The sequence below is a fragment of the Platichthys flesus genome, chromosome 17 (assembly GCF_949316205.1).
Source record: "Platichthys flesus chromosome 17, fPlaFle2.1, whole genome shotgun sequence".
Taxonomy (NCBI): Eukaryota; Metazoa; Chordata; class Actinopteri; order Pleuronectiformes; family Pleuronectidae; genus Platichthys; species Platichthys flesus.
Genome location: NC_084961.1, coordinates 13648484 through 13675106, shown reverse-complemented (window position 1 = coordinate 13675106; position 26623 = coordinate 13648484). Strand labels below are relative to the sequence as shown.

At 43.6% G+C, this 26623-nt stretch overlaps 1 protein-coding gene across 1 annotated transcript in view; it reads left to right on the top strand.

Annotated features, from left to right (window-relative positions):
- The window catches only part of csmd2 (CUB and Sushi multiple domains 2), a 238824-nt gene that overhangs the window by 26808 nt on the left and 185393 nt on the right, over nucleotides 1–26623 (top strand). The window contains exon 3 of the mRNA XM_062410449.1: nucleotides 13146–13258. Within this exon, the coding sequence (XP_062266433.1) occupies nucleotides 13146–13258 (113 nt within the window). The remainder of the gene's footprint in view (nucleotides 1–13145; nucleotides 13259–26623) is intronic.

The following is a 26623-nucleotide window of genomic DNA, read 5'->3' as shown; positions in this document are numbered from 1 at the left end:
CTTCAAGGCTGTGTGGTTTAACTTCTTTGCAGTAGTCATGATTATGCATCTTATTCAACACCTTCCACATACACATCCATGTAAACTATGTAGGTAGATTATTTTTTCATACACACCCCCGGACATATGCAAGCGTGCACACACACACACACACACACACACACACACACACACACACACACACACACATACACGCAGTTGAATTTATGGGTCCTCTGAATCTGGGCTGTTATTGCAGAGACTGCCACTTATCAACGCCAGCTTTAACGACAGACTGCTAAAAACAGGAGGAAGAGTGATAGTTTGTTTTTCATCATCTTGCGCCGGAAAAAAAAAAAGTGAGATGATGTGGAGATTTATGGCATCTGCTCACCTGGTACCGAGGCAGAATTATTGGGCCCTGCAACCCCAGATTAGAGAAATAATCAACTAGATGGCTGTGAATTTATACCCTGCATCCTGCGTATCACTCATTGTGTGCATTGCTATTGACAGTCTCTCGTCCCGGGGCCTGTCAATGTTCTTAACAGGAAACACTTCACCAGCGGCATGAAATGAAATGTTTTCCTGCCGAGATAAACGATTAAATACGCATTGCACCGTTTCAAGAAGATGTGTCATTCTCAGAGCTCCTCCACTCACTCACATTCTTTTGCGTCGTGGGAAGGCGCCTCATTATTTGTTAAGGCCGGCCTATTGAGCATTTTGAGTCTCCGGGGGTGAAAATATAATCACCAGAAACAAAGGTTATAATTATCCCCATGGTGCTCCCTGGTCTCAGTCTAGCCAGTTAAAAGAATATAATATATAAATATATATATATATATATATATATCATTATTCCTTTTGCCTTCTGCAGCGCCAGTTACTAAAATGTGAATGCAAGTATTCAAAAAAATGGGACAAAATCAAAATTAGGTTGAATATGTTGGTGGAAAATAGTTGTTGCCGGTTTTTTGATTATTTATGCACAGCTCAGCAGCAGAGGAAATTAAATTGAGATCATATCAGAAACAGTTTCTTAATTTAAAATGGTGTAATCTACAAATATTTTATGAAAAATCCATCTATTCGAGTTAGTCCCGTGTACAAATCCCACAAATTGACATTGTTTTCATATACATGTGTGTAGTTTATTTTGAATCTTGATGAGCACATACAACGCCAACACACAGAGTATTTGTGTTGCCTTTGATAGCGATTCATACAAGAATTTCATGAAACAAATTGATAAAACGCACCTAACACAGGGATGGTGGGAGGCAGATCTGATGCGTTTTCCTACTGCAGGGAATTCATCGTGTTGATTTGCCTGACAACTTATGCAAATCTTGTCAGTCACAATTTTTCCAATTACAATTCCTGAGGCGCGGCGCGACTCGTGAGCGCGCATGTGCGACAGGTTTAACATGTGCAGCGCGTTGGAGTCGTGGGAAGAGCAGGAGGGGCTCGTGTCGTAGCTCATTTCACTGCCATTATCACTTCTCTTATTTGCAGTCATTTCAGATTGATCAAACTGTAGGGGAGGATTCTTTTTAATTTGATGTAATAATAATAATTTCTGTGAAAAAGGGCCTATTTGTCGTTGGGGACTGTGTCTGTTGCATCTCTTAGGAAACAATGCAGCAGCTTTGTCTTGGTGAAATCGTATATTGGATGAAACATCAACTGCTATTGTTCACATTCTACAAATCAGACAAATCGGTGGAAACGATCCATTTCCATTGTTCTCTTCTACTAAAGAGAAACAGCACTTCCATCGCTCTAAATGTGTTCCCGCTGCAGCCTGATTCACCCCCAGTATAAACTGTGTTCCACCAACCCTGCGCGGTCAGCCCGATTTGAGCTGACGTCACATTACTGGAGGGCGATGATGGTTGAAGGATCAGGTCAGCACCTGCAGGTCCACGGCTGTTTTGCCAAACCAGCTGACTGTTTTGCTAAAGATTTCATAGAATACATGCACATATTAATTTCCTGTGTGGAGGAAATGTATACAGATTATTTTGCATGTATGGATTCTCTCTCTGTCTCCATGAAAGTATTTTAACCATTGCTCTCTGCATGAATCAACAATCGGTTTCTTAGATTTTCTTTCTGCAGTAATTAGGGGTTTATTTCCGGTAGCTTTAAACTAAAGTCGGAGGCTTGTGCTGTTTATATATAATCCTGTTTCTTATGCATATGTAAGCAGTGGTGAACACACATAGATGCTCTCAAACTCTCTCCAAAAATGCATTAACAACCCTTCAGTCTTACACGTTTAAAAAATGACAGTGGTTAGAGCTCTGCACAGAGTCCCCGCAGCACACAGACACAGAGTGATACACTCTGCTGTGATGCTTTATCTTTGTGTCACTGATGATGTAAGATTGTATGTTATGACATTTGCCTTCGTGCATGTTTTTAATCATATGTTCCATTGAGAAGACACTCAAGTCTGTCTGCTTTGAAAAGTGTTTGCCTCCGTGAGAAATGATCCAAATCAACTTTAGATACATCTACAATATAGCCTAGACAGTCGTTCCTTGAGGAATCAAAACTGCCGACATTGAGGACGACACTACCTGCTGAGAAATGTCCGTCCTGATTGGATGACAAGCTGCAGACCTGCAGCCCACCTCCTGTTTGTATCTCCAATGTCTCATATGTCACAGTCAAACAGGGAGACAAATAACTGCATAAGACTATTGACTAAGCTGCGGGTGTGTTCACCAGCCATGGTGAGAAACCGATAGATTATTCAGCTGTACGATGCCGCCACCGACTTTTAGGGCCAATTAAGAGGAAAACAAATATTTAAGAATCAAAATGTAATATAATGAGGAAAAATATGTAAATCTATGATAATACATTTGCAAAATAAAGGAAGTCAAATTATATTTTGAGGGAAAATTGGAACATTTACTAAAATAAAGTTGAAATAGTTAGAAAAGTAAATGAATTTATCACACAAAGTTTGAATACCATGAGATGGGTTAAGTGTCATTTCACAGGGGAAATATTTGAAGATCAACCTGACTCAAAATGAGGATGTTAGGCTAAGTGTTTTAATTATTACTCTATTGTCTTAATGTTATGACTTTCCTCTCAATTATGACTTCATTTTTGTACTATTTTGCCATTATTGTCATAGTCTCAGGATATATGTTTCTTGAAATGACTCTGATACTCAGGTTTTTGGAGATATAACCATTTTCACTTAAATTAGGTTAAATTGCATAGATTTAAATAAATAAATACAACTTTAGTATTTTATGTCTTTTTTGCCACTTGCCATGTTTGATGTTCCTCAATATCTTGAAATGGACTCGTCAAAGTCTGATGTCAGTCTCTTTTATGATCCTTTATGAAATTCTCTTTGTGCTTTTTAAAAGCACCTCGTCTTGAGCAAACTCCGGGAGACAAGAGTTTAGTGTGTGTTGCGTGTGTGAAATCATTTGAGGTGTGATGTTTGAAAAACCTCCATTTTAGCTGATGCTCATTGCAGAAAGAAATTAAAGAAAAGAAAAAAGAAACAAAGCAACAATATGGGGGCATAGAACCGTGGGTATTTACCCCCCCCCCCTTCCAAAACCCCACTGCTAAAAACAGGGGAAATACATTCCCTTTAGCTGTAATCTTTGGGACTGTGAAACACTGTCACGCCTTTTGTTTCCCAGCTTAGGCAAATCCCTGGCATATTTTTCAAGCCTCTGTTGATTTTGCATTTTATTTCCTTGTTTTTCATTTTTCTTTTTTTCCCCCTCTCTGCTGCCGCGGTTCTATTTTCCTTCTTTGAATTCATTATTTCCCTTTGTTTTCTCCCGTTCATCCCTGGGAGACACTGAGCATAACAGTCTAATTAGTTATCCAAACACCTTGTGAAATGTGATAATGGATGAAAGGTGCATGCACTCACTCACACACACACACACATGGCGTATAAATAGGCAAATGCTTTTTGGGGCCAGTTGCATTTGTGCTTGTTTCGATTTGAGGAAGTTTCGGTGATCTGATCCATCCGAAGCAATGTGAAGAGTGTGTACAGGTCTGTACAAAATTACATGAATTACGGTGCCGCGATGTTGACGGCTGCACAACGAAGGGACAGAGGACATAAACATTGAGTTCTACGGGCAGGGGGGGACGTGAGGAGAGGCTGTCAACAACACACAGACACAAGACGAATGGCGTCCGGGCACATCAGCGTTTGCGAGAGCCCGCAGCTACCTCTAGATCACAACCAGTGCTTTTATTTTCTTTCAGTCACACAAACACACCACAGCCATCCCCTCCTCCTCCTCCTCACCCTCCTCTCTCTTTCCCCACTCGCTGTCTCCTTCCCTCTGCTTGCTCTTTGATCATCCCTACCACACGAACGACAGAAGAGCGACGGGTAGAAAGTAAATAGCGTCGACTGGGCGCTCATCGGTCACCGTGTCCCTATTAGCCCCGCTGGCTAATCAGATATTCTACCCAACCTTGTTTTTGGGGGGTTTATTAGTGGCATCCCTCCACGGAGCGGAGAGGAAACCGAGGATCAGAGTGAAAAGCTGGAGGGAGGGAGAGAGAGAGGCGGAGGGAAACATAAAGAGGGACAAGAGCACCTTTTGAATATAGAGTCAGAGCGTCATCAAACGTAGTTGGAAGAAAAATACGAATAAGAATGGATATGATGCTGGTAGCCGTCACTACTGCTTAGTGATAGAGTTTCTAGCCTGGGTGAAGGGATTTACACCCATTGCAGGACAAGAGCATCAAGCTGGGTTCACGCCATTTTCAGCCTGTTTTGCCAGTAGCCGGTGTTTTTTTGCGACTCAGCAACAAGTCGACAATCGGGGCCCGATTGGTGGTCGCCAATCGTTACGTGTGAACTCTTCAAAGAGCAAATAGAGTGGTTCGCTGATTAAACTTCCAGACCGTGGCAACTCCAGCCACTTTCAACCAATCAGACCTGAAGGTGGGTGAAGGTATATATAGTGGTCAGGTGCCCCCCAGATTTTTTTTACACGGCATGATTGTAATTGGAGAAATCAAGCAGTAACCACAAGTGTGATGTACAGGGTAACACAGAGCCAGTGCAGCTTGGGTCAGGTTCTGACAGAAGAAGTCATAATGCATGTGGGGGTTGGAGTTGAGGAGGATGTAGTGTAGTGTGAACTTGGCACCTGCATGTCTGTCTTACAGTTCATTTCAAAGGTGTGTGTGTTGGCCGATCTAGTTTTTTGTGCAAGTCAGAAAACCATATCTTTATGGGCATGCCACCAGGGGGGGGATATCGCGTTGAAACAGGAGAGGGGGGCTTTTCCCAAACACACAGTACAATCCCCATCAAGCTGTCATCATCATATTCATTTCACTTGCGGAAAATTGCGACAGAAAAAATGGCATCGGAAATAAGTGTGGTTTGTAAAAAGATTTGTTTGTTCTTATGTTGGATAAAACATTTACTGCTCCCAGCAACCGTCTCTGCAGCCTCCATGTGGACAGGAAACGGCATCGGTGCGTCACCCATTATTGATCAGTAGTAGAGGGGAAAATAAAGGGGAGCGCAGTATCAGGCTGGATGAATGAATGGATGAAGCAGAGTCTGTCCAGCAGGCTGATGAAAAACAGCCCAGCACAACAAGAGTAAACAAACAGGAGTCCACGAGGTTTTGTGTGCGGACACGACACCCTAGACGAGGTCAGAGACAGACGATGAGTCACGGACAGGAGGAGAAACAAACAGGGATCAGATGCACAGCCAGAGTGTTTCATCAGCCGTGTGCCGTGCTAAGTGGCTGCATCCTATCTTTTTAATCTGGGAGATTTCTGAGAGGAGCAGCCAGGATTGTGTACATAAGGGTTCTTTGTGTGTGTTTGTTTTCCCTCACATTCCCATCGTGCCTTTTGCTCTGCACCGCTGCACTTAGCCGGCTCTGTCTGTTAAACCCGAGAGAAACGCTGACGCATCCACGCGTTATTTGGACTCCGTTGAGCTTTGTGTTTTCTTTTAGGCAAAGCGTCGCCCCTGTGACCGTCGCTGGAGTTATCTTCACATAGATGAGTCTGAACCGACGAGGAGGGTCACACGGATGCAAATGTTTCGGTGATGAACCCCCGGCTCCCGTTCAATTCCGATCTGTGTGGGCAAGGGGGCGAATGTAACAGTTGCTTCCTGTGGCCAGGCAAATGGTAGGGTGGCTTCGCGTGCCGTTCAACTCCGGTGACGTAAATGTGACCATTCTCCTAGACTGTATTTAAAGATGGACGATACGACACCTTCCGAAAAGTGAGACCAAAGTGGCTAGATTGCCTCCTGGTGGCCTGCTGCAGTACATGTCACAAACCCTGCTTCCTCCATGTTAGCGGATGGGACAAGGGCCTGTTTGAAATCTGAAAAAAAATAACAAATCTTAAAGATGGTTTCATTACATTACATTACATTACATTACATTACATTTAATTTAGCTGACGCTTTTATCCAAAGCGCCTTACAATAAGTGCATTCAAACCCGAGGGTACATACCAAGGACGACATTTGGAATGTCGTCCAAATGTCGACATGACACAAAAGTATTTCCAATTGCTATTTTAGTAATTGTGTTATTTGATGCTATAAAAACGGGATGAAACCGAATTTGATTGGTCGAGCTGGTGTGTCGACACTGCCTATATACTTCGGCTCCGCCCCCTGATAGATATTGAATTCCAAAAGACATCATCGGAGTAAAATGGGAGCATTCATATGGTTTGGATTTATTTCTGGATAATGGCAGTGAGTCGAGATGCATCGTCCATCTTTGTATACAGTCTGTTGTCGGCACTCTAAATGTATGATTTTGTAGATTATAGAATCAAACAAAAGACTTAAGGGTGTTCAAATCAATAGCAGATTTATAACCTTCCATGCAATATAAATATATATACACACTCACACAGACCTTCACACACACACACACACACACACTGGCGAGTAAACAGCAGCATCTCATGGCTACCACTTAGCTTTGTCACTCTCCTAAGGGCGAGAGTGGCACGACATTGAATCATTTGTTGTTCTTTTCCCGCCGCTAATTCCTTTCTGCCCGAGGATTATTGCGTAGCGATTTGTGCGGCGCAGAGTAAAACACAGTGGACGCATGAACGTCACCTTGTTTCATTTGTCAGCCTTGATTTGTTTGCTGTAAGTGTAATTGACTGATTGGTCTACACAGGGAACAAATGAACAAAGACTGCAATTCCTTTTCTTTTCCTTTTAATCCATCTCTCTACTGAGCCATAATCTAGTCAAGTATTCCACACCGGTGCTTGTAATCATCCTTTCTATTGCATATATTGTTTCCTTAAATACATATCTGTCTGCAATATTACTTAGTGTCACGTCTCACATGCATTTGTGTGCGTGTTTTTACAAAACAAGCAACGTTATACATGTTTTTTTCCATTTTCCTTTATCTGCTGAAGGTGATGTGTGTAATGCAATAGTAGTGCAGCCCACTGTATTGCCTCACAGGTGTCCCTGTTGGTGGGCAGATGCAGATAGCATTAGGACTATGTAATGCACTGTTAATGGAGTGCAGATAGCCTGGAGATAAAGCAGTCACATCAGTCACTCACTTGCTGACCAGCGGGGACTCCAGGGGAAGTAAATCTGTGTGTGTGTGTGTGTGTGTGTGTGAAAGACATAACTGCATATACCAACCCCTAGGTGGAATTAGATTGAAGTAATAGATGCAATTCAAGAGTACGGAGGGCTTATCTGTAGCAAACCTGCTGGAACAGTGTTCTATAACCCCTGCACTCATTCATATGCACACAATCCTTTAGTTCAACTGCTGATGACCCGACTTTCTCTGCACAGCGACAACTAATCGGGCCTGTGTCGCTGCCCCTGGATTCCCCCCCGCCTGGACGTGAACCCGTCTGCAGAGTGATGCTTCAAATCACTGCTCTGCCTCTGTGAATGATCCTCTTGTTTAAAATTCTCTTTCAATTAATATATTTTACTTTTTTTTTTAAATCACCTCCGTCTATTATCTCTTACGATTGAATTAGTTTTTCCTACTATACAAATCTCTCTATTTATTTCTATTCTATCCAATTCCTTTTCTTAATTGCTTTACTTGTTTAATTGAATTACATTGTATTTGTATTTCAGTCTTTTTTTAAACTCTGCCTCTTCTTGTTGGTATGTTCGGTGGGTGGGGGGGGGGGGACAGGCGGGGTTGCTTTTGTTGCCTGTCCATGGGGCCTCTTCGGCACACGCTGACTGGTGGGGGGTAACATATAAAGAGCCACGGAGGTTGTATGCCTGGGACCCCCAGCTGGTCCTGTCATCTTTTCTCAGTGCTCTATTAAGTACTCGCATTGTGTGCATGTGCATGTGTGTGTGTGTGTATTGTTGTGTACTTCAGAGGGTTGTTTGAAGCACTTTGGGTCTCATTTTATTTGTATGAATAGTAATGTGTAAATAAAGTATGATTAGCTGATCCATTCATGGCTTTTCGATCACTCTGCACATGACGTGTTCACCTTTTTTCACCAACTCCTCTCCGACTCCCCTCACCGTCCAATCCTGACGGCTCCTTCCCCCTTATATCAGCTGCCCTCGCTCACCGTCTCCCCCCCTCCCCCACACTCTCCTCCTCCAGAGACCCTGGTTTGTTAATGACTCCACTGCGGTTTGTCTCTCAGTTGGCGCTGACTGCGGTTGATTATCTCTGCATCAGCATTCAGTGGCAGAGAGAGCGACCCCCCCCCCCCCCCCCCGTTGTTCAACCCCCGATGCGCAAATACCTTGTGATGTCGCGCACGTCGGAATATTAACAAGCGCTCGCGTTGCCACAGCGCCCTTCTTTTCAGGGAGGAAGACGGAGTGGTGAGCCCTCTCCATTCAGGAGGATGCCAGCCTTGTTTTGAATTATTGATGGCGTGTGGGATCCGCGGAGGGCCGCGTATGAGAGTTACAAACTGTTGCCCCCTCTAGCTAGTTTCACCTGTGGTGGCGGCGGTGGTGGAGCTGTGTAGCTGCCGGACAATGCGATGTGATGAATACAAAACAAACAGAAAATCCATTCATGTAGAAAAAAAAAAAAAGGGGCATATTTTATCATCCGCTTCTGCAAGGATGAACCTATTCAGATGTGGCGATCCCGTGAACTCGAGCAAAAGAACTAAAACCCTCTGATTGCTGGTGACACGTCTGCAGGCGTTCGGATTTAATACCCACGAGTTCTAACTGAAATGGAGAACGCTGAAGGCTAACTATGAAACTCTATCAAGGCGAGATCACGGCCTCCAGAGAAGTGATGTGGTGCATTACAGTTTACCCGAAGAGGGCGGGTAAGAAGGCTTATAGAGATACGGTCTAATTGCTTGTGAATGTCTTCCTATTAACTGGCGGAATTAAATCATGTGTGTGGGAATGGAGTGCCATCTTAACCTCAGCTAGGCTACACGGTCAGCCTTTTCTTTTCATACTGGTGGGAGAGCCAGTGATGAGTCAAACACACACACACACAGACAAACACACACAAACACGCATACACACACACAGCAAGCCAGAAACAGTTTGATATTTTTATGTTTAAGTCATTTTTTTATATTATTTTATTTTTATTTTGCCCAAATCATTAAATATTGGTACTGGAACCATTCATGTGTGCGATTGAATGTGTTTGCATGTGTGTGTTTGTTTTGTGTGTGTTAGTGTTTGTATATAGGCACAGATATGCTAGAGCGCAAATGAGCGTCAGGCCCCTACCTTGACCGCTGACAAGTTATAGCTGCATTGGGTCTCATAAAGAAAGATACACACACACACACACACACACACACTTAAACAATACACGGAAGCCTACACATATTGTTCTTCGCTTGGCGCTTCAACTCCCTCTCCCTCCCCCTCTCTCTCTTAGCACCCATCATTTATGGGCTAATGTCTCCCCTCTACTCGGCCATCAAAATCTTGCTGCTGTATCTGTTTTTCAGTTTTTTCATCTCCTCCTCCCCCCCTGTCTTCATCATTCCTTCTGGGTGAAAATCAGCTGTATCAGCACAGTGCTTATCCTCCAGCCCAAGTACACACACACACACACACACACCCACACAAACAGCCATACGTACACACGCTGACTGAGTTTAAAGGACAAATGACCGGCGGAAAATACATTTGAGGGGGTGGGAAATCCAAGAGTCTCCCTACCCTGTTTAGTGCCCCTGAGCAAGGCACCTTACTCCCCCAACATCTGCTCCCCGAGCGCCATACATGGTCACTCACTGCTCTGTGTGTCCTGCACCAGATGGGTCAAAAGCAGAGGTTAACTTTCCCTACCTGCATGAGTGTGCCTTTGCATGTCTGTGCATGTGTTTGGGACTAAGAAATGCATCTTAATCTTAATCTTAATAAATATGCTAGAAACTTTCAGATTAAATTAGTGTGTGTGTGTGTGTGTGTGTGTGTCTGTGACATCATGAGCATGAATACCTGAGTAGCGTTGAGGCCTAGTGAAGGAGTTTCTCACCATGACTCATCCTCGCTCAGAAAACCCCGGTGGTTAAAGTCCTTGCATGTCTCCCTCACCTCCCTGCTTTCAATACCCCGCCCTCCCTTCACCTGCTCTTCACCGCTGCCATCTCTCCTCATTACAATATCTCCAGTTCGTTCCCATGCAGCCATCTTTCTTCAGATATACTCTGCCCTCCCTCCCCACCTGTCTGTCTCACCTCCTCTCTTGTTCCCATGGGCAGTGGTTGGATAATTGGAAGCAGAGGGTCTTCGTTGAGAAGATGCTGAGGCCAGTCAGGTGGAAAGCCCTCTTAATAGACCTTTGCTCTCTCTATACACACACACACACACACATGCGCGCATACACATGGCTCTTATGCAAACACTAACGCACACATACAGCATTTGCTCTTCAGTGTGGATGCAGCCGTGCATACACACCTCCAACAATTCTCCTCCTCAGGGGCCCATGTGTCTGAGATTACTCAGCTTTCCTGACGATTACCCATAACTGTGCTATTTTTCCTCTCTCTCTCTCTCTCTCTCGACCCCCCCACCCCTTCCATCAGTTTACCACTTACTTGAGACACCTGCGCTGCATTTCCGCTCTTTGGTGTCGCTCAGCCACAGTCATATCTCGCATCTTTTTCTTGATAGCAGGCAATTCCTGAGTTGCATCCTTTTTTTTTCTTCCTTTCTCTTCACTACGGCGGCAGCAGAGCCCGCCACAGTCTGTATCACATGACAGTATTTAATCTCCCCACACATGTGAGGCCCGTTCCTTTGTGTTGTCTGGAGGTATCCGTTTTGTTCTCATCCAACTGACTCGGGGCTCATATCTATTTTTTGCAAGATGATCACGAATTGGAAGAGCAGAGGATCCCTTCCTGTTTGTAGAACCCCCACCCCCCCCTTTATTCGACCACTCCATCACACCCTCTATCAACCCCGCCTTCCCCGCAGTGCATTGCTCAACCAAGATGGCTGCCTTCCAACTCAATTTGCGGTCAGCGAAGGGGCTATTTGCATGAACATGTGTCCCATCGTTTAGCTGATATCCCACCGTGACAATCTGACAGAGAGGAGTGAAATCGTGCATATATTAGAGTCCTCTTCTCTTTTTCATCCAATTCATCTTACCCACTGGTGTTTGGCTCTTTTTTTGTATCCCTCCCCCACCTCCAATGTGATACTTAATGTGAATAAGTGAAACACTGTGGCCTCTTAACACTGAGAGATGGAAGGGAGGGGCGAGGCTGACTGTAGAGAGAGTTATTCACGGGGAGTGAGAGAAAATATGTGGGAGCAGAAAATTGAAGTGGCACTTGGGAAGGGTAAATTCAAGGACGATCCAACATTGAAGTGACCAGTATTGTCCTTTATTAGAATCTGTAAATCAAGATACTCATTCATATATATCTATGCACGGAAGAATCTGGCAACACATGAAACCTGCTGTTAAAAGCTAATAAGACAAAACTCATTACTCAAGAGTATATAGCTTGTTTCCAACCTCCTTTTAGTGCACTTGTTAATGTTCCCTCGGAAGCTCTTAACTTGTTACAGTGTTTTATTAAAGTATCTCCAATCTGAGGGCGTCTGGTTTTACCTCAATGAATCAGAAAAACCTCACTGTTGTTTGACTCTGTGACTGTATAAGAATGATAAGGGCAGTCCCCGAAATATGCCTGATATATATATTACATATCCTCTGAAAAACACATTCCCATCCCAAACGTGTTTGGCCAAGTAAAAGCTAGCAATACATTTTAAAGTATTAATATTTATTTTTAGCTGAAAACTGCACATATTGTATCTCGTATGATTCAAGCTCTCGTCATACCGTTAACATTTTTCACCACCAGGGGACACTAACATCTTTTTTCACAAAATTAGTAATGCATGTCTTCTTACATATACAAACAAAAGGGCCAAGTCTCATCTAACAGCGTTGAAACTTAAGTCATCTTAATGAAAACTCCGGAGGACATTAGCTAAATATGCAATTAGGAAATAATATAGTGTTATTGGTGATAGTGTTAGCTGTAAACTGGGGCTAGCCAATGTTGAGTTGCTAATAGTACTCAAACCATATTAACAGGGGAAAAACTGAAATGCTAAAGTGTGACTGAAAAATCCTTTATTAACAAGTAGCTTCTCATTATTGTGTTAGACTGATAGTAACATAAGATTTTGAAATGAAAAGAAAACAGTATTGAAGTTGCAAAGTCGACATCCCAGCTGCAAATATCAAATATTTCCTTTTTCCATTTGATTCCACATCTGAAAACTACTGGTTGCTTATTAGAAATGTCGGTTGACTCAGAGTCTGACAGTTTTTATGTTTGTTGTTTGTTCATCTGTCGCTTCCTTCCCCCAGTGTGTTTGTAATTCATTCTGTGGATATATGATTGCAGTTGCTCTTTCTTCACAAAGGGAGAGAACTCTGTTGAGCTTTTCTCTCCTGTTGAGGTCCTGGCATTTTAATAATTTGTGGATGATTCAGAGCCTTGTTACACAAAGCGCTCTCCCTGAATGCCTGAGGGAACAGCTGGCCTGTCGGAAGCGAGCGTGCTCCGTACCTGACCTTGCGACCAACTCGGCTATTGATTGGACCTTTTTTTTCCTGTCCCGACTGATCATTATTGTCCTTCTGTCCATTTGTTCTCAGGTTAACGGGGTTCCAGCTTCCTTCACCCATTGTGAGCACGGGCGCCAAGCTCACACTGTGGCTACTGTCTGACTACGCAGTCAGCGGGCAGGGATTTAAAGCCGTCTACGAAGGTAACGCCACTTCTATGTTGGTTTCAGAAGTTATTATGGTTTTATTATTTCCTTTCCTGCAGCATGAATATGGATGTGATGAAATTAACACAAATGTCAAATTACTTGTGTGATGAGGCACAAAAGCCCCTTCTCAGATTTGTGACTCATTGCCCTCCTGTCAGTAATTTATGGCAATAATTTCAGATATGATGTGATCATTCAGTCGTTCCTGTTGCTGGTTTTAAAGGAACAAGAGCAACCACTTTTAAATAAACGGAGAAAACAAAGAGTGAAGGAGAAATAATGGTGTTTAGAGTGACTCACACTGCACTGGAAAGGTAGCGGTATGCACTGAACTCATTGCATCCTGAGATGATTACATTTAAAGCTAGGTTATCGTCTCTCCCTTCGCAGGCCAGGACAGGAACCTTTATCGCGGTGACGTGGAATGCTTTATGACCCGTGGCGGGATGATATTAATGATGGCACGCTTCAAGCCCACGCAGGGGGGAAAAGGCGAGCCCGATGAGTGGGGAGGGAAGGAAATACAAGCGAGTGACTAATTAGGCTAATTACCTGACAGGGGTCTGTCAGTCTTTTTGAGATATGACGAACGTGGGGATGGGGCTCGATGGAGCAACGTCAGCCGACTTGGGACACCTAAGACCACACTGCGTGACGAGATGAAAACCAGAAGATACAGGAGGAAAGACACTGGGGGGGGGGGGGTACTTTAGTGCTCATCGCTAGACACAAAACTGGCTTGTACACGTTCTGACCTTGATACAGTCGGGAGCTGCAAGTAGTTTTTTTTACGTAGTGTTAATTCAACATGCACTCATATACTCTTTGACATGCTCATACATCAAGGGAGCTTAGGGAATAATGGAATCAGATTTTGTTACCGGGGAGACAGGATGAGGGATATCAAGCATGTTGAGCACCATGGTTAACGTGTGCAAAGCCATGATTACCTGTCACCCACCTCACATGACACCGACGAGACCAACCGCAATGACCTGTGTTTCAGGGGGAGAGCGAGGGGCCCCCTGCTGTGCTGACAGTTGATACTGCACTGAGGATTAGGGAAAATATATAGAGCACAGTGTCAGTTCATGTGTAGCCGAACGGGCTCCCATCGATAGCTTTTCATTTTACACAGGATATGCACATTTATGAGTCGTAGCACTCTTTTTCCACAATCGCCAGATAGAGCAGAACCCCGGCCATTTTCTGCTTCCCTTCATCACGCTCTGTTATATTCTATTCTCTGCGTCCTTTGAACCATTTCGACAATTTCCTCATGGCACACGTCGCTTCTTTGACTTTTCTGTTCCACCGAAATCCCACAACACTGGAAATAGACCTGTTACATCTTCTTTCTGATTAGAATAACAAAAAGCCAAAAATCAGCAGGATGGGAAGAGCAGCATTTTGGGTATTTTCCATGCCAACCAATAGTTATTTTTTAGAAATATATCAGTAGTCATTGTGTGTGACATTTGTATATAATATTGATTAATGTCTGCAACATTTAGAGAAGAGATGAAGCATATTTAGTGTGTATATAAAACATCTGCACCTCCTTTCTACAACAGAGCATCGCGATATCACGTGACATCAAAATGCCGCACATTTGCAAAGTCTACGCTAACCCAGTCTTGCACAGCAAAGGCAATCATTCAATCTATAAACTGTATTTATATAGCACCTTAATGCAGGTTAGGGCATTTCAAAGTGCTTCACATAAAATTGAAAATATGATAATAAGACAGACATTTAAAAAACAATTAATAACTATTTGCGACTAATTCAGAATAAATAAAGAAATGAATAGACGGAAACATTTAAATGAATATGATTCTAAAATGGCTGATAAAAGAGTGGAAAAAACTAAAGTAAGAAGGCAGAAGAAAAGAAAAGAATAAAACAGAATAATGAAAATAATAGATTGAGTGAAATAGAATTTGAGATAGGAGGTAGAGCCAAGCATTTCTGACAGAGGCTGAATAGAGGAGCTGAAGCTATGGGCAGAATGAGTAGAGACATGCTAACATGTTAAGTCATAACCCAAATTAAAAACATGAACTTCGATATGAGCATAATAAGTCTTATTTAAAGATTTAATTAAAAATTTGCCCCATTCATTTTCACTGTAAATCTTTTCTTCTTCTCTGTGTGAAAGGACGGACTCACACCTGCCCGCGGCATGAATAATTTGAAGTTCCAAATATTTTTACTCTGCGACTGAACTTCCCTGGAAGCTGAGGGTCACCAGGCAGATGTCACAGGAGCGGGCGCACTACTTTGTGTACAGTTGGTTTGACCAGAAGCAACTGGCACAGAGCCACTGTTGTGCTTGATTTGATTAGTTCACAGTTAGAACAAGGATAACAATGATCAGCAGGGAACAAGTCCTAGAACAAGCAACAACCACAGATTGCACATAATCACAGATCAGGCTTGTATCGTCTCAGGAAGTTACTGATATCTGTTGTTCCTCGGGTGGTGATTTGAAAATATATCTGTGTTGATTCCGATAGACTTTGTCCTGTATTTACTCCCTAAGTCATTTCTCATGGTCGTCCATGTAGCACGAGCTCTTGCCAATTTACATTCCTCTGTCTCCACAATAGTTATATTTTTCATTTTAGCAGTTTGTTTCAATCCATTTGTGCCAAAGATACTCATACACAGATTTCTCAGCCATGCCCAGTTATTTCCATCGCTTCTAACTGCAAGTTGCCCTGTTTTATAGCAATAAAACGTGCTATGGAAACCTCAAGTCCATATGCATAATTGAATTCTACTGTAAATAATTTGCTTTTATGGTCTGACAGTGAGCACAGCCTTTTGCTGCACGTCAATAACTCCTCCTTAGTGTAGCTATATAGTCCTTAATGGATCAAGTTGTACAATAAAAAAGCTTTTCAAATTATATTTATATCAGTGCATCTTTGTTATTGCAAAAACGTCCTTTTTTTAATGCTATTTACAGGACATACTCTCAGTGGTCAGGTTTGTTTCTTTTACTCCACACGAAACGGCCAAGTGGGGCGTGTAACGTTTACCTCCCAGGATAACAAACTTCAGAATAGTGTCTTGTTGAACAAAGAGTGCTGTCTGTGTTTAGTTGGCATTACGCAGAACACAAATTGGTTGCGTCACGGTCGATGAATCTGCTGCGTCATCTGCCTAAGCATCACATTTTCTTCTGATTCAAACTTCGGTTTGGAAATCATACATACAAATAGGCAGTAGGCACTTCATAGGATGGATGAGCTAAGACGCCCACCTCCTCAGACCAAAATGACCTAAAACCATCCCACCTAATAACCTTCGACTCCTGCCGGCCCCTCTCAGCCCTCCCCCGTCTTCCATGAGAGAAAGGGCTTCCTGTGTGCATCTTACCAACTGACATTTCTCCAGTCGTGTACCTCGATGTCGACGGGTGTTTCATCCTTGTAATCACAAGAGATGCTCCTCTAAGGAAGGCCCACCACAGGCAGATCAGACCTGGGTACCACCCACGGTGTGTGTCCCTGACATCTTGGGACCCAGTTGGGGTCTTTCCTCCTGAACCACAGGCATTGGCTGCAGCCTTCTGGAGTCTGTCAATGTTTCTTGTAAGGTCATGTGCAGGGCTCGTTTGTGGATTCTGTCATTCTCCATAAACGCTGTAGATAATCTGAGAAAGCACCGTGCACGTTCTCACAACAATCATCCAGTGCACTACTGCAGAGGTGTCGCCCCCACCACCCCAACCGATTGGATCCAATCACCTGGTGATACACTCCCTAGTTATATCAGAACCACCCCACTGGGAAATGTGAACTTATCACTTTTTGCAAATTGGTGTGAATCCACATACTTTCATGAATATTCTTTTTTTTTTATTTAAAAAATATAATGATCATGAATTATTTATTAAGTAGTCCACAGTGGTTGCTGTAGAAGTTGCCCACACGTTTATCTTCTGCGCCTAACGGACCCATCTGTCATTAATTGTAGGTCTTTTCAGGGACAAGCTTGAAATGTTCCCTTTATTAGTCGTCCACTGTCCTATCTTTAGCTGCTGTGCCTGATCATTACATGTGAGCTCACTGCTTGGCCAAAGACAACAGCTGTTTATCTTGGCTTTGTAGAAATAGAGTGGTTGCACTAGGCTGTGCTGGGTGAGGATGAATCTAGCTTTAACTAAGTGTCGGTGCAGATACATATATGCATGCCTTGTCTCTGAATTTGTACCCATTGGATGTCCAAACAATTTCTCAAATAGTACACATTTTTTCCGTCTGACTGCCCGGCTTCTCTCGGCACATCGGTTCTCGGTTAAACCTCTGTATTCTCCAGCCTCTCTTTATTAGGCCTGTGCTCACCATCCACCATTTTGGTGCGAACCCCATCTCGTCTATATTAGATATCTGTTCTTTTTCAGCCCACACTGCAATAAGCCTAAGTGCTGCATAGTCCATCTTCCCAACACACTGCGTAATGGCTGAGACCACTCTGGAATCTCTCCCCTCGCGTAGCCATGGTAACCGCCCGACTCCCTCTTTTCAGTCTTATTCTTCTCCTCCTCCTCCTTGCCATCTTCTTTCGCAAACTCTTTATTCGTGTGTTTAATCTGTAGCTACAGAGAAGGAGTCGAACGGAGGCAAAGGGAATTAGAAACACGCGCCGAGCTTCTGAAAAATCTGTCTGCTGGGAATAGAAGCCTTATCCCTTCATGTCTTGCTGCGTTCCCTCCCTCCATCTTTGTCCCTCTCCTTCCTTATTCCTCCTCTCCCCCTCACTGTTCCTGCTGTACACCTCGAACCTCAACCCTCAGCGCCCCCCCCCCATGTTCTGTTGCCTTCTCCCTAATTTTATCACTTGCTCTGCCTCTCTCCCTTGAATATTAAATCACCGCGATGATTATCAAGTCATGTGTTGCCAAGTTTCTCTTCCGTCTGTGTCTTAGTTGCATAGTCAATGTGCCTCCCAACTGGGTCAGCCGAAAGAAAAAAAACACACAGCCAGCCCTGCAGCAACACTCGAGCAGTCTGCCTCCTTACTTTCAAGTCACTGCAGGTGTCTAAAATAGGGGGTTAGGATGTACATGTTTTTACCTTATTAGCAGTAAATGTAAGTTCTGACGACAACATGAATTATAAATGTGTCGTATTCTATGTATTCCTAGAACTGTATAATGTCGATGGGGGCTTCAAAGAGGAGCATTCGAACAGAGAATGGAAGAAAAGTCAGTCAATCGATGAATATGTGGTGAATTAGTCAGGTCACCGTTTAGTCAGCCACCTCCCAGGAGCGTCGCCTTCTACTGCATCCACCGGTACCGATCTACAACAGCGTCTCATGTAATCGCCATCGACCACCGCGCCGCCCCGCTTTCATATCGTGCACGAGAAAGAGAGAGAGAAGAGAGAGGCAGGGGCCGAGCTGATGAGGGCGATGACGGAGCAGTGAAGCATGAATGAGTCCACCGGTTAATTGAAAAATGAGGCCTCTCCCCTTAAGTCGAGGAGTTGGCCAAGCGAACGCGCAATGACAAAGGCGAGCGATCAGTACAAACCAGGTTTAAATCTGTGCTGATCTCCCTCCACAGGGACTTACACACATTGTAACCAAGCGGGTGTATCATGGCCCCTGTTTGTGTGCTGAAGGGGTTCTGTAACCCACTGAGCGTCTAAGTGATGCCTCCCTGTTGCTGCTCGCTCTGGTAGAATTCTCTGCGATTAGGAGCCATTCGCAAAAAGCAATTGTTTGCCAAAACGCAATTCACACAGATTGACTATTTTGCTTAGCATATTGCTTCCTCGCAATATTAGCAAGGCTGTCTGCTTTTGTAGAGATTATATTTGGCTACAAACCATGCGGACTACCCACAGATTAAACGTGCCCAGTCGCCGCCAGCAGGAAATAATCATGGATGTACAAATTAAAACATCAATGAACATGCATACAAGATGTAAACAAAGCATCATGCTATTTAAGAGATAGTACCAGGCCAGTTGAAGATTTCTAATTTCATATGTTTGTAATGTATGCAAGCTCATTAAATACAGTGGAATATGAATATTGTTCCTACACATGCATGTACCCATGGGTGTGTTGCCACCATTAGTTCAATTTGAGAATGGGGCTTCCGTAGAACAACAGCTGCAGGCTATTGTCATGTGTTTGCTGTTATGTCGGAAATGAGCAGAGGTTCGGCTGCAATGGAACTTAACTGAAGATGCACTTAATTTAACATAGATGAATCAAATGAGCCTTGAAAGGTTGCGAAATGGAGGTTTGGACTGGAGGAAGTTTCTGCTCTTGTTTTTAATGTTGCTTTTTTATAAAACATAAATAAATATTCAACTACCAATTATATTTAATTATGTTTTAATTGGACTAATAAACCAGGTCATGCAAGTTATGGAAAGCTAGTTTTCATGGTGGCAGCAGATCGGCGTGCAGGCCTGTCCCTCAGCACACGTCGTGATATGTCACAGTAGTAAAAGCACAGATGATGATGATATTAAAATGAATGATGGGTCGGTTACATTCAGCTGCTTCCATTTCAGGCTCCAGGTATTTTGCCGGGAAAACCGTCACACGGTCATAACTTATTGGGACCCTTAACGATTATGTTATTCCTATGTACATTGCTACTCAAAAAATAAGTGGGACTTTATGTATTTCAATTACATATGAAGCTACATATTAAATGAAGTGAAACAAACACACAAGTATAAACATTAAACACAATGTATTGCATCAAATCAGTCAAGTCAGGCATATAAGGGTTTATTCATACTAACACAACCTGATAGAAAACACTTCATAAAAAATGGACCTTTTACATTGGAATCGAATATGTAATTGAAATACATAAAGTGTCATGATGATTTAAACACTTAAATTGCACAGAAGTAGCCACTTCAGACACTCATATATATTAATGCAATGGAATCAGTTTGAAATAATATTCCCCTGACAGGGACGACACAGCAGCAGCAGGTGTCATATCTGCATGCGGTGAACTTTGTGATTGGCTCCACTCCACGAATTAACTGATCTTTCATACACAGCCTCTCGGACGGCATGTGTCTTTCCACCGAGTGTCACTTCACCTGAAATGTCTCAGATTCAATGCTCTTTGATCCGGATGTGTGTGTGTGTGTGAACATAAGCATGCACATATGCACAGCAGCCTCTCCTCCGCTCTGAAAACAAGGTGCCTGATGCCTCTATGTTTTCATGCTAATCCCCCCCCCCCCCCCCCCATCCTCTTACTGTCACTCACACAGCCACAAGATTTTCAAACCGTCTTTTTCCCCATTTTCCTCAATGATTCCATTGAGTCCTAATGATGCTGGGATATAATACAAACAGTGATAATGATAATCATACTTAGACTCATTTACAATTGTGAGATAAGCGTGGCATATTAGCATGTTGCGCTGTCACGACGACTCAACCCTCTAATTATGCGGGGAGTTCAAGAGGGACACGGCAACGAGGCAATTTTCTTTTCAGCGCGATCATAAAAGCGACTCCCGATGCAAATAGTGTTCACTAAGCTCCTCTGCTCATTGGCTGGTGATTTAATAGCGCCACAGCAAGCAGTGGCAATATGGGTCGCAGCTGGGAAGTGTGTGTACGAGTTTGTAAGCGTCTTGAACAGAAACCCACTGTAAGACATCAGGGGCATTTAGAAGCCTCCAGACATGGCCACAGTCCAGTGTTTGTGATGCTACAGGCGTGTTAAGATTACTTTTTTTTTGTTTACTTCTACCTGCACTCCTTCAAGCGTTGACTTGCCTGTGTTGTTGCCAGACCGTTTTCCACAAAACGTCCTGGCTTGAACTTCCTGCAAACAGAGCTGTGGATGTGTGTGTTTACCTGTGTGCATTCTACCCCCCCAACCAGGTCCAGATCATCTTGATGCGTTTTGCTTCATAGAAAAGCAAAACCCCGGCCTTGTGAAATATGTTCCTCAACTCCCTCAACATTTTAATATTTTTAATTTTAGAGAACTAATTCAACAGTGTAGCTTTGCAAGATTTCAATTAAACCCTCCAACAAAAACAATGTTTGCTTTGTAACCCTGATGCCGCCCTCGTTCATTTTCTCCGCGGCTTTGCTACTAACGTTTAAATGTCACTGCAGTTGCCGCAATTGATTGCACAGGACGTGACAGATTTCTTTCCTTCCGAAGCCATATTTAGACGCACACACACACAAAACATAAAAAGACCTGGCGGTTGTTGGGGGTGTTAATTACACACCTGGCATCGCTTGAGCAGAGCGCCGTTCTAATTTTGTCACGGAGACGGCGGGTCCAATGAGGTCGCGTCACGAATGAAGAGTGGCTCAGAGCAACGATTGGCTCCTTGGTGTTATCTCGGACGTTCACGTGGATCTCCTGCTGCAGAGGAAGCCGCTGTGACATATCGCTAGACCAGCGGTGTCCAAACTACGGCCCGCGTGCCATCTGCGGCCCGTCATCCATTTTAATTTGGCCCGCTTCAGAAAAAAACTTAAATGGCACTTACTTATAGCACTTTGTAGTTTTGCTCTATTTTTGAAGAAATGTCTGTCAACAGTCCGCTACAGGGCAGGGGGGGCATGGTGGTGTGAGTGTTCCAGACCTTTGTATTTTTTTCTATATGTGGCCCTCAGGATAAAAAGATTGGAGACCCCTGCGCTAGACGAAGAAGAAGCCTAGAACAAGTGCTTCACATTTGAAAGTGCCTCACAAGCCTGAACCTAGTTTAAGTTAAACGGAAGCCCGGCTGTTGCGGCTGCGAAGTCACGGGCTTTGTTTACTTGTTTTCTTGGAGAATGTCGGTGGGTCTGGCTCGTCCGTGTGAGCAGGTTGTAAATGTTGTGAGCGTCTGCCATGAGAACTGGCTGCCAGCGTGTTGGAACGTTAAGTGTTTCTGACACTTAATTAATGGCTGATTGTTGACCGGCAGTTCTCCGGCAGCCTAATGAAGACTATTTTGGAGCTTCCCCTACACACACACCCACACGTACACGCACACACACGCACACACACACACGCACACACACGCCCTAAATCATGCACACTCACTTTTGCAAACACACATCTCAATGTTGTAGAAAAAATTCATATTTTAAACTACTTTCCCACAGTGCATTTGCATTTTAAGTATGATTCACATCTACCTCTTTATCTGTGATTTTGAATTTTGTATATTCCAGGATTTATATACAGTATGAAAAAAAAAAGAATTCTGGTTCTATTTCTCTACGTCTACGTATCTTGTTTTGTCCGTGGACACAGTTAAATGCTTCTGACTGAACACTCTGAATTATTTGTGCACTCGTCAGAAAGGTGACGTTCAACAGCGGCTCCTTGCACTTTACTTCAAGTGTAATCATGCATCAGATTGTTCTTAACTTAAAACGACTGCCGGCGGTTGGAGTTAAGAGAGTTATCTAGTTGTTTAGAAAACGCTTGCAGTTGTTTCTTTCCCTCCTTCACGTAATGTTAATATTTGATACCAGATCCCACATCTGAGTCTTTTCGGGATTATTTTTCATATTTTCTTCATTGTGTTCTCTCTTTTTACAGAACTGACATGAGCTAAGAGAGCTCCTGACAGTTCCCATCTCCCCGTAAGTCACCGCCAGGCACATCTGATCTGCTACCGTGCTGCGAGATGCACAATTTTTTTTTTTTGTGGGTCTCTACCCTCCTTCCTTCTTGCCCTCTATTTGTTTTCTGGGTGAGTGGGCGGTAAGACAGGGTCTAGTCTGTGGTCAGGACAAGTTGTTGTTTTGCTCTCCAGAGGGTGGATGGAACAGCAACACTGGGGAGTTGCACTCACACACACACACACACACTCACATGGACATACTTGCACTGCACACAGCCAAGCACACCGAGTCGCACAAGTGGTCACAGGAGTGCACCCCTCCAACATAGCACGATCTATCTGCTGCTCAGCAGAGCATGAACAGGAAGGTCATCCATCCCGGTGAACCTGGGGCTCTGGGTGAGTTTGTTTGCACAGCCTCCACACAGCTCAAGAAGTGTGTGCATGTGTCCATCTAAAACACCACTTCTCCATTACTGCCTGCATGAGTGGCCACATTTCTGCTCCTCACTAGGGCTGATACAGTATACGTCAATCGATGTGTGGTCATCCCGTAAACATAAGCCCTGCTCCTACCTGGCGTCAGCATGTGTGCTTCTCCAGCGACCACTAGGGGTTCAATCTCACTTCTCTTCTTCAGTTCGCAAACACAGAAATCATTTTTGTCTGAAAACGTGTTTCCTGTGCCTGGTCTGACAATAATTAATTAGAAATAAAAAAAAAAAAAAGATTGCATCTCTTTCTTTGTGTTTTCCAGACGAAACCAAGTCATCCGAGGTGTATGGCACACTTTTCAAAATGTTCATTCTCCATGGACAGCCAGCTTCCGATATTTGAGAAGCAGTTTAATTTGTGGGAATTCACACGTAGAGTAGGCGGTCCTCCGATGTGGCCCGGGACACATTTGAATGTAGTTACCAGATCTCAATGAGCCTCAGGGACACCTGTCCAGTTAACCACTGATATGAATTTAAACACAAGGTATGAACAGTGCTACTGATTATAGAGAAGAAACCGGCTGCATTAGTAGTGTGTGCCCGTTGTGATTTAGGTTACACAGGATTTGATAAGGACGAAAAGCTGGGCATATGTTTTGGAATATAATCGTTGAATATCCTCCGATCTCTCTGCAGTTGATAAAACTCAACTTGCTGTTTAACAGTCTTAACAACTACGTGATTGAATGAGGACAGGGGGCGATTACACAATGTTTCACCGGGAGAAACCCCTGACTAGGATGTCTGGTTCGGTGTGATTGGCTCTATTTGCCATTGATTCCTCTCGGTATATATGGGATATTCTAGAAACCTAGTCGGAAGAGGTGACATGTCACATTTTTTAAGAATTCACACATTGGCTGCTGTTAATCGAACACCAATTTGACTTTGTTCCAAAATTTGTCCAGGGCTAGAAATGATGTCCTTTGAAGTAGATATGACAGGGTTAAGCTCTGGTTATTGTTATTATTATGATTATTATGATTATTAGTATTATCATTATTAGCAATGCTGCAGCTTTTCATTTTTTTCTTTCAAGCCTGAGTCGACTCTCAGCCTTTTTGTGTAAATCAAACCATGAAAACAAAAATAGTCACATTTAAAGTGACAAAGTTACAGCTCAAGAAAACTGAAGACTCCATGTTTCCTCACACAGTGTGATGTGGGGATGTTTGACAGAGTGACTGCAGCAAGCATGGCTGTGTATGTGTGTGTGTGTGTGTCTGCACAGTTTGTTGTGCATTCATGAGAGTGCATATGAGTGGGACCTTGTAATGGGCTGAACACATGTCGGTGGCAAAGTCGGGGAAGGGACCGAGGCATGAGCCGTGTGACAGTGGCACACGGTGACAGCCAGACTGAAGGGAGCGCTCGGCCAGTGGGCGGGATGCGTTGGCAGTATTGTGCGTTTGTTTGTGTGTGTGTTTTTCTAGTGCATTTCTATACTGCACATACCGGCTGCGGACGGTTGTCTGTGTGCACCCAGGGAGAGTGAACATTGAGGTGTTTCTCGGATTGCCTGTCTTTGTTTGGCTTCTGTGAAAGGCCCTCTGCGCTGCCTGCTGTTTCCCCACTGACAGAATGCACACTGACAGGGCCTACCCTCGCTGCATCCAAACAAAGAGAGATGGAGACGAGTGTGTGGGGGGGGGGCAGAGGAAAAAGAGACATCAGCCGTTGGAGAGGTGGTTAGCTATAGAAGGAAGTGAGGTGGAGAAGGTAGAGAGTATAGCAAGGTTAAGTTTGGCAGCTGCATTTGTATTTGGTTTAAACCAACACGTTGTTGGACAGAAATGTGTTATTTAATTTAGGCAACTTGTTTTTGTTGCTAGTTTCAGTCTCAGTGACATGATAGCGTCATCGTGCAGAATTACCATGGTTACAGGCGTGACTCGCATGATGCCCGTGTAACTGTGCACTGCAGTCGCACACACACAGACAGACTCACTCCAGTAAGTCCAGTTAGCGTTTCCAAACACCACTTGTTTGAACAGAGCCGCTCTCTCCAATCTGATGGAGTTCAGTCGTTTGTGTTAACCTGGCATTGCTGCAGCTACCTGAGCTGTTCACTGCAGAGCACTGAGTCATTCCCGGGCTGGTTCTTCTCGCTGGTTCTCTACTGGTCATGTCCTGGGCTCAGTATGAGAGGAGCCTTTATATTGTATCATCTGTACTGGGAGTGTTGTCTCTAGCAGAAGATTCAGACGGACCGACAGCAATAATCCTTGCATTTGCTCTCTCCACTAAAGATGGCTGGCTGAGAGTAACATTAATGTGACCTCCATATCCTCTGCACTGTATACCTTCACAATTTTTACCCTAGCCCTAAACCTCGGAGTGCTCCTCTAGTTTGTAGTTTCTCTCCTCTGTTTCTTGTTGCTGCCTCTTGACTAAACTCTGAATGGTTGGTGGATCAATTTAATCCATAATTCTTTTTTTTTCAAAGGCAGGTAAGATGAGATGACATTAATGAGTGACACACAACGTTGTGCAGTGTATCTTATTGAAGGACACTTTTTTTTACATTTTTGCTGAACAACAGTGTTATCTGCTGCCTTGGTAAAGGAAACAAAGCCTGTCACTTGACCGGACCTCGGCCTGTGTAGCTCCACTCACCGAACTGAAACACGACTGAATGGCTCCTCATGATCCTCTGCTTAACTAACTTTTTTTTTGTATGACTTCCTCTAACTGATCTGCAATGCTCTCAAAGTTGCTGGGACTGAGTCTGTGGGTTGTATCAGGTCACTAGCATTTAGTGAGACGTGTAATTTCGTAAAGTCAGTGTCCCAACAGTTTTTTTAAGAGGAAAAATAAAGTTGCATAATTTACATGTTATAGTAGCACAACAGGTCAGGTGGCAAAATCATATGAGATATTTTGGGGGGCAGAGGAAACAGTTTTAATCATCAGGACATTGTGTGCTCGCACACATGCAGTTTCTGACTTTAAAAATATATATTTTTACATTTTTTAGTTCTTAGTGTTTCCTTTACTTTTAATTTTGTTCATGGTGTTTATGTATATAAGAAAGTTAACGCCCAAAGTATACAAATTGGAAGGGAAAAAGCAAAAGAGAGGCACAGTGATTTAAGTCTATGAGATAGACCAGGATCTCACAACCGAGAGGCAATGGATGGAGCCGTTCTTCCTCCTCTCCGTTGGAGGTGCCTCATGAAATGGAGGTCAGAAGAACACAGGCAACTTCACATGGCACATTTGCTGCGCCGCTACGCACCGCACAGCCCTCACCCCTTCTCCGCAACCATGCA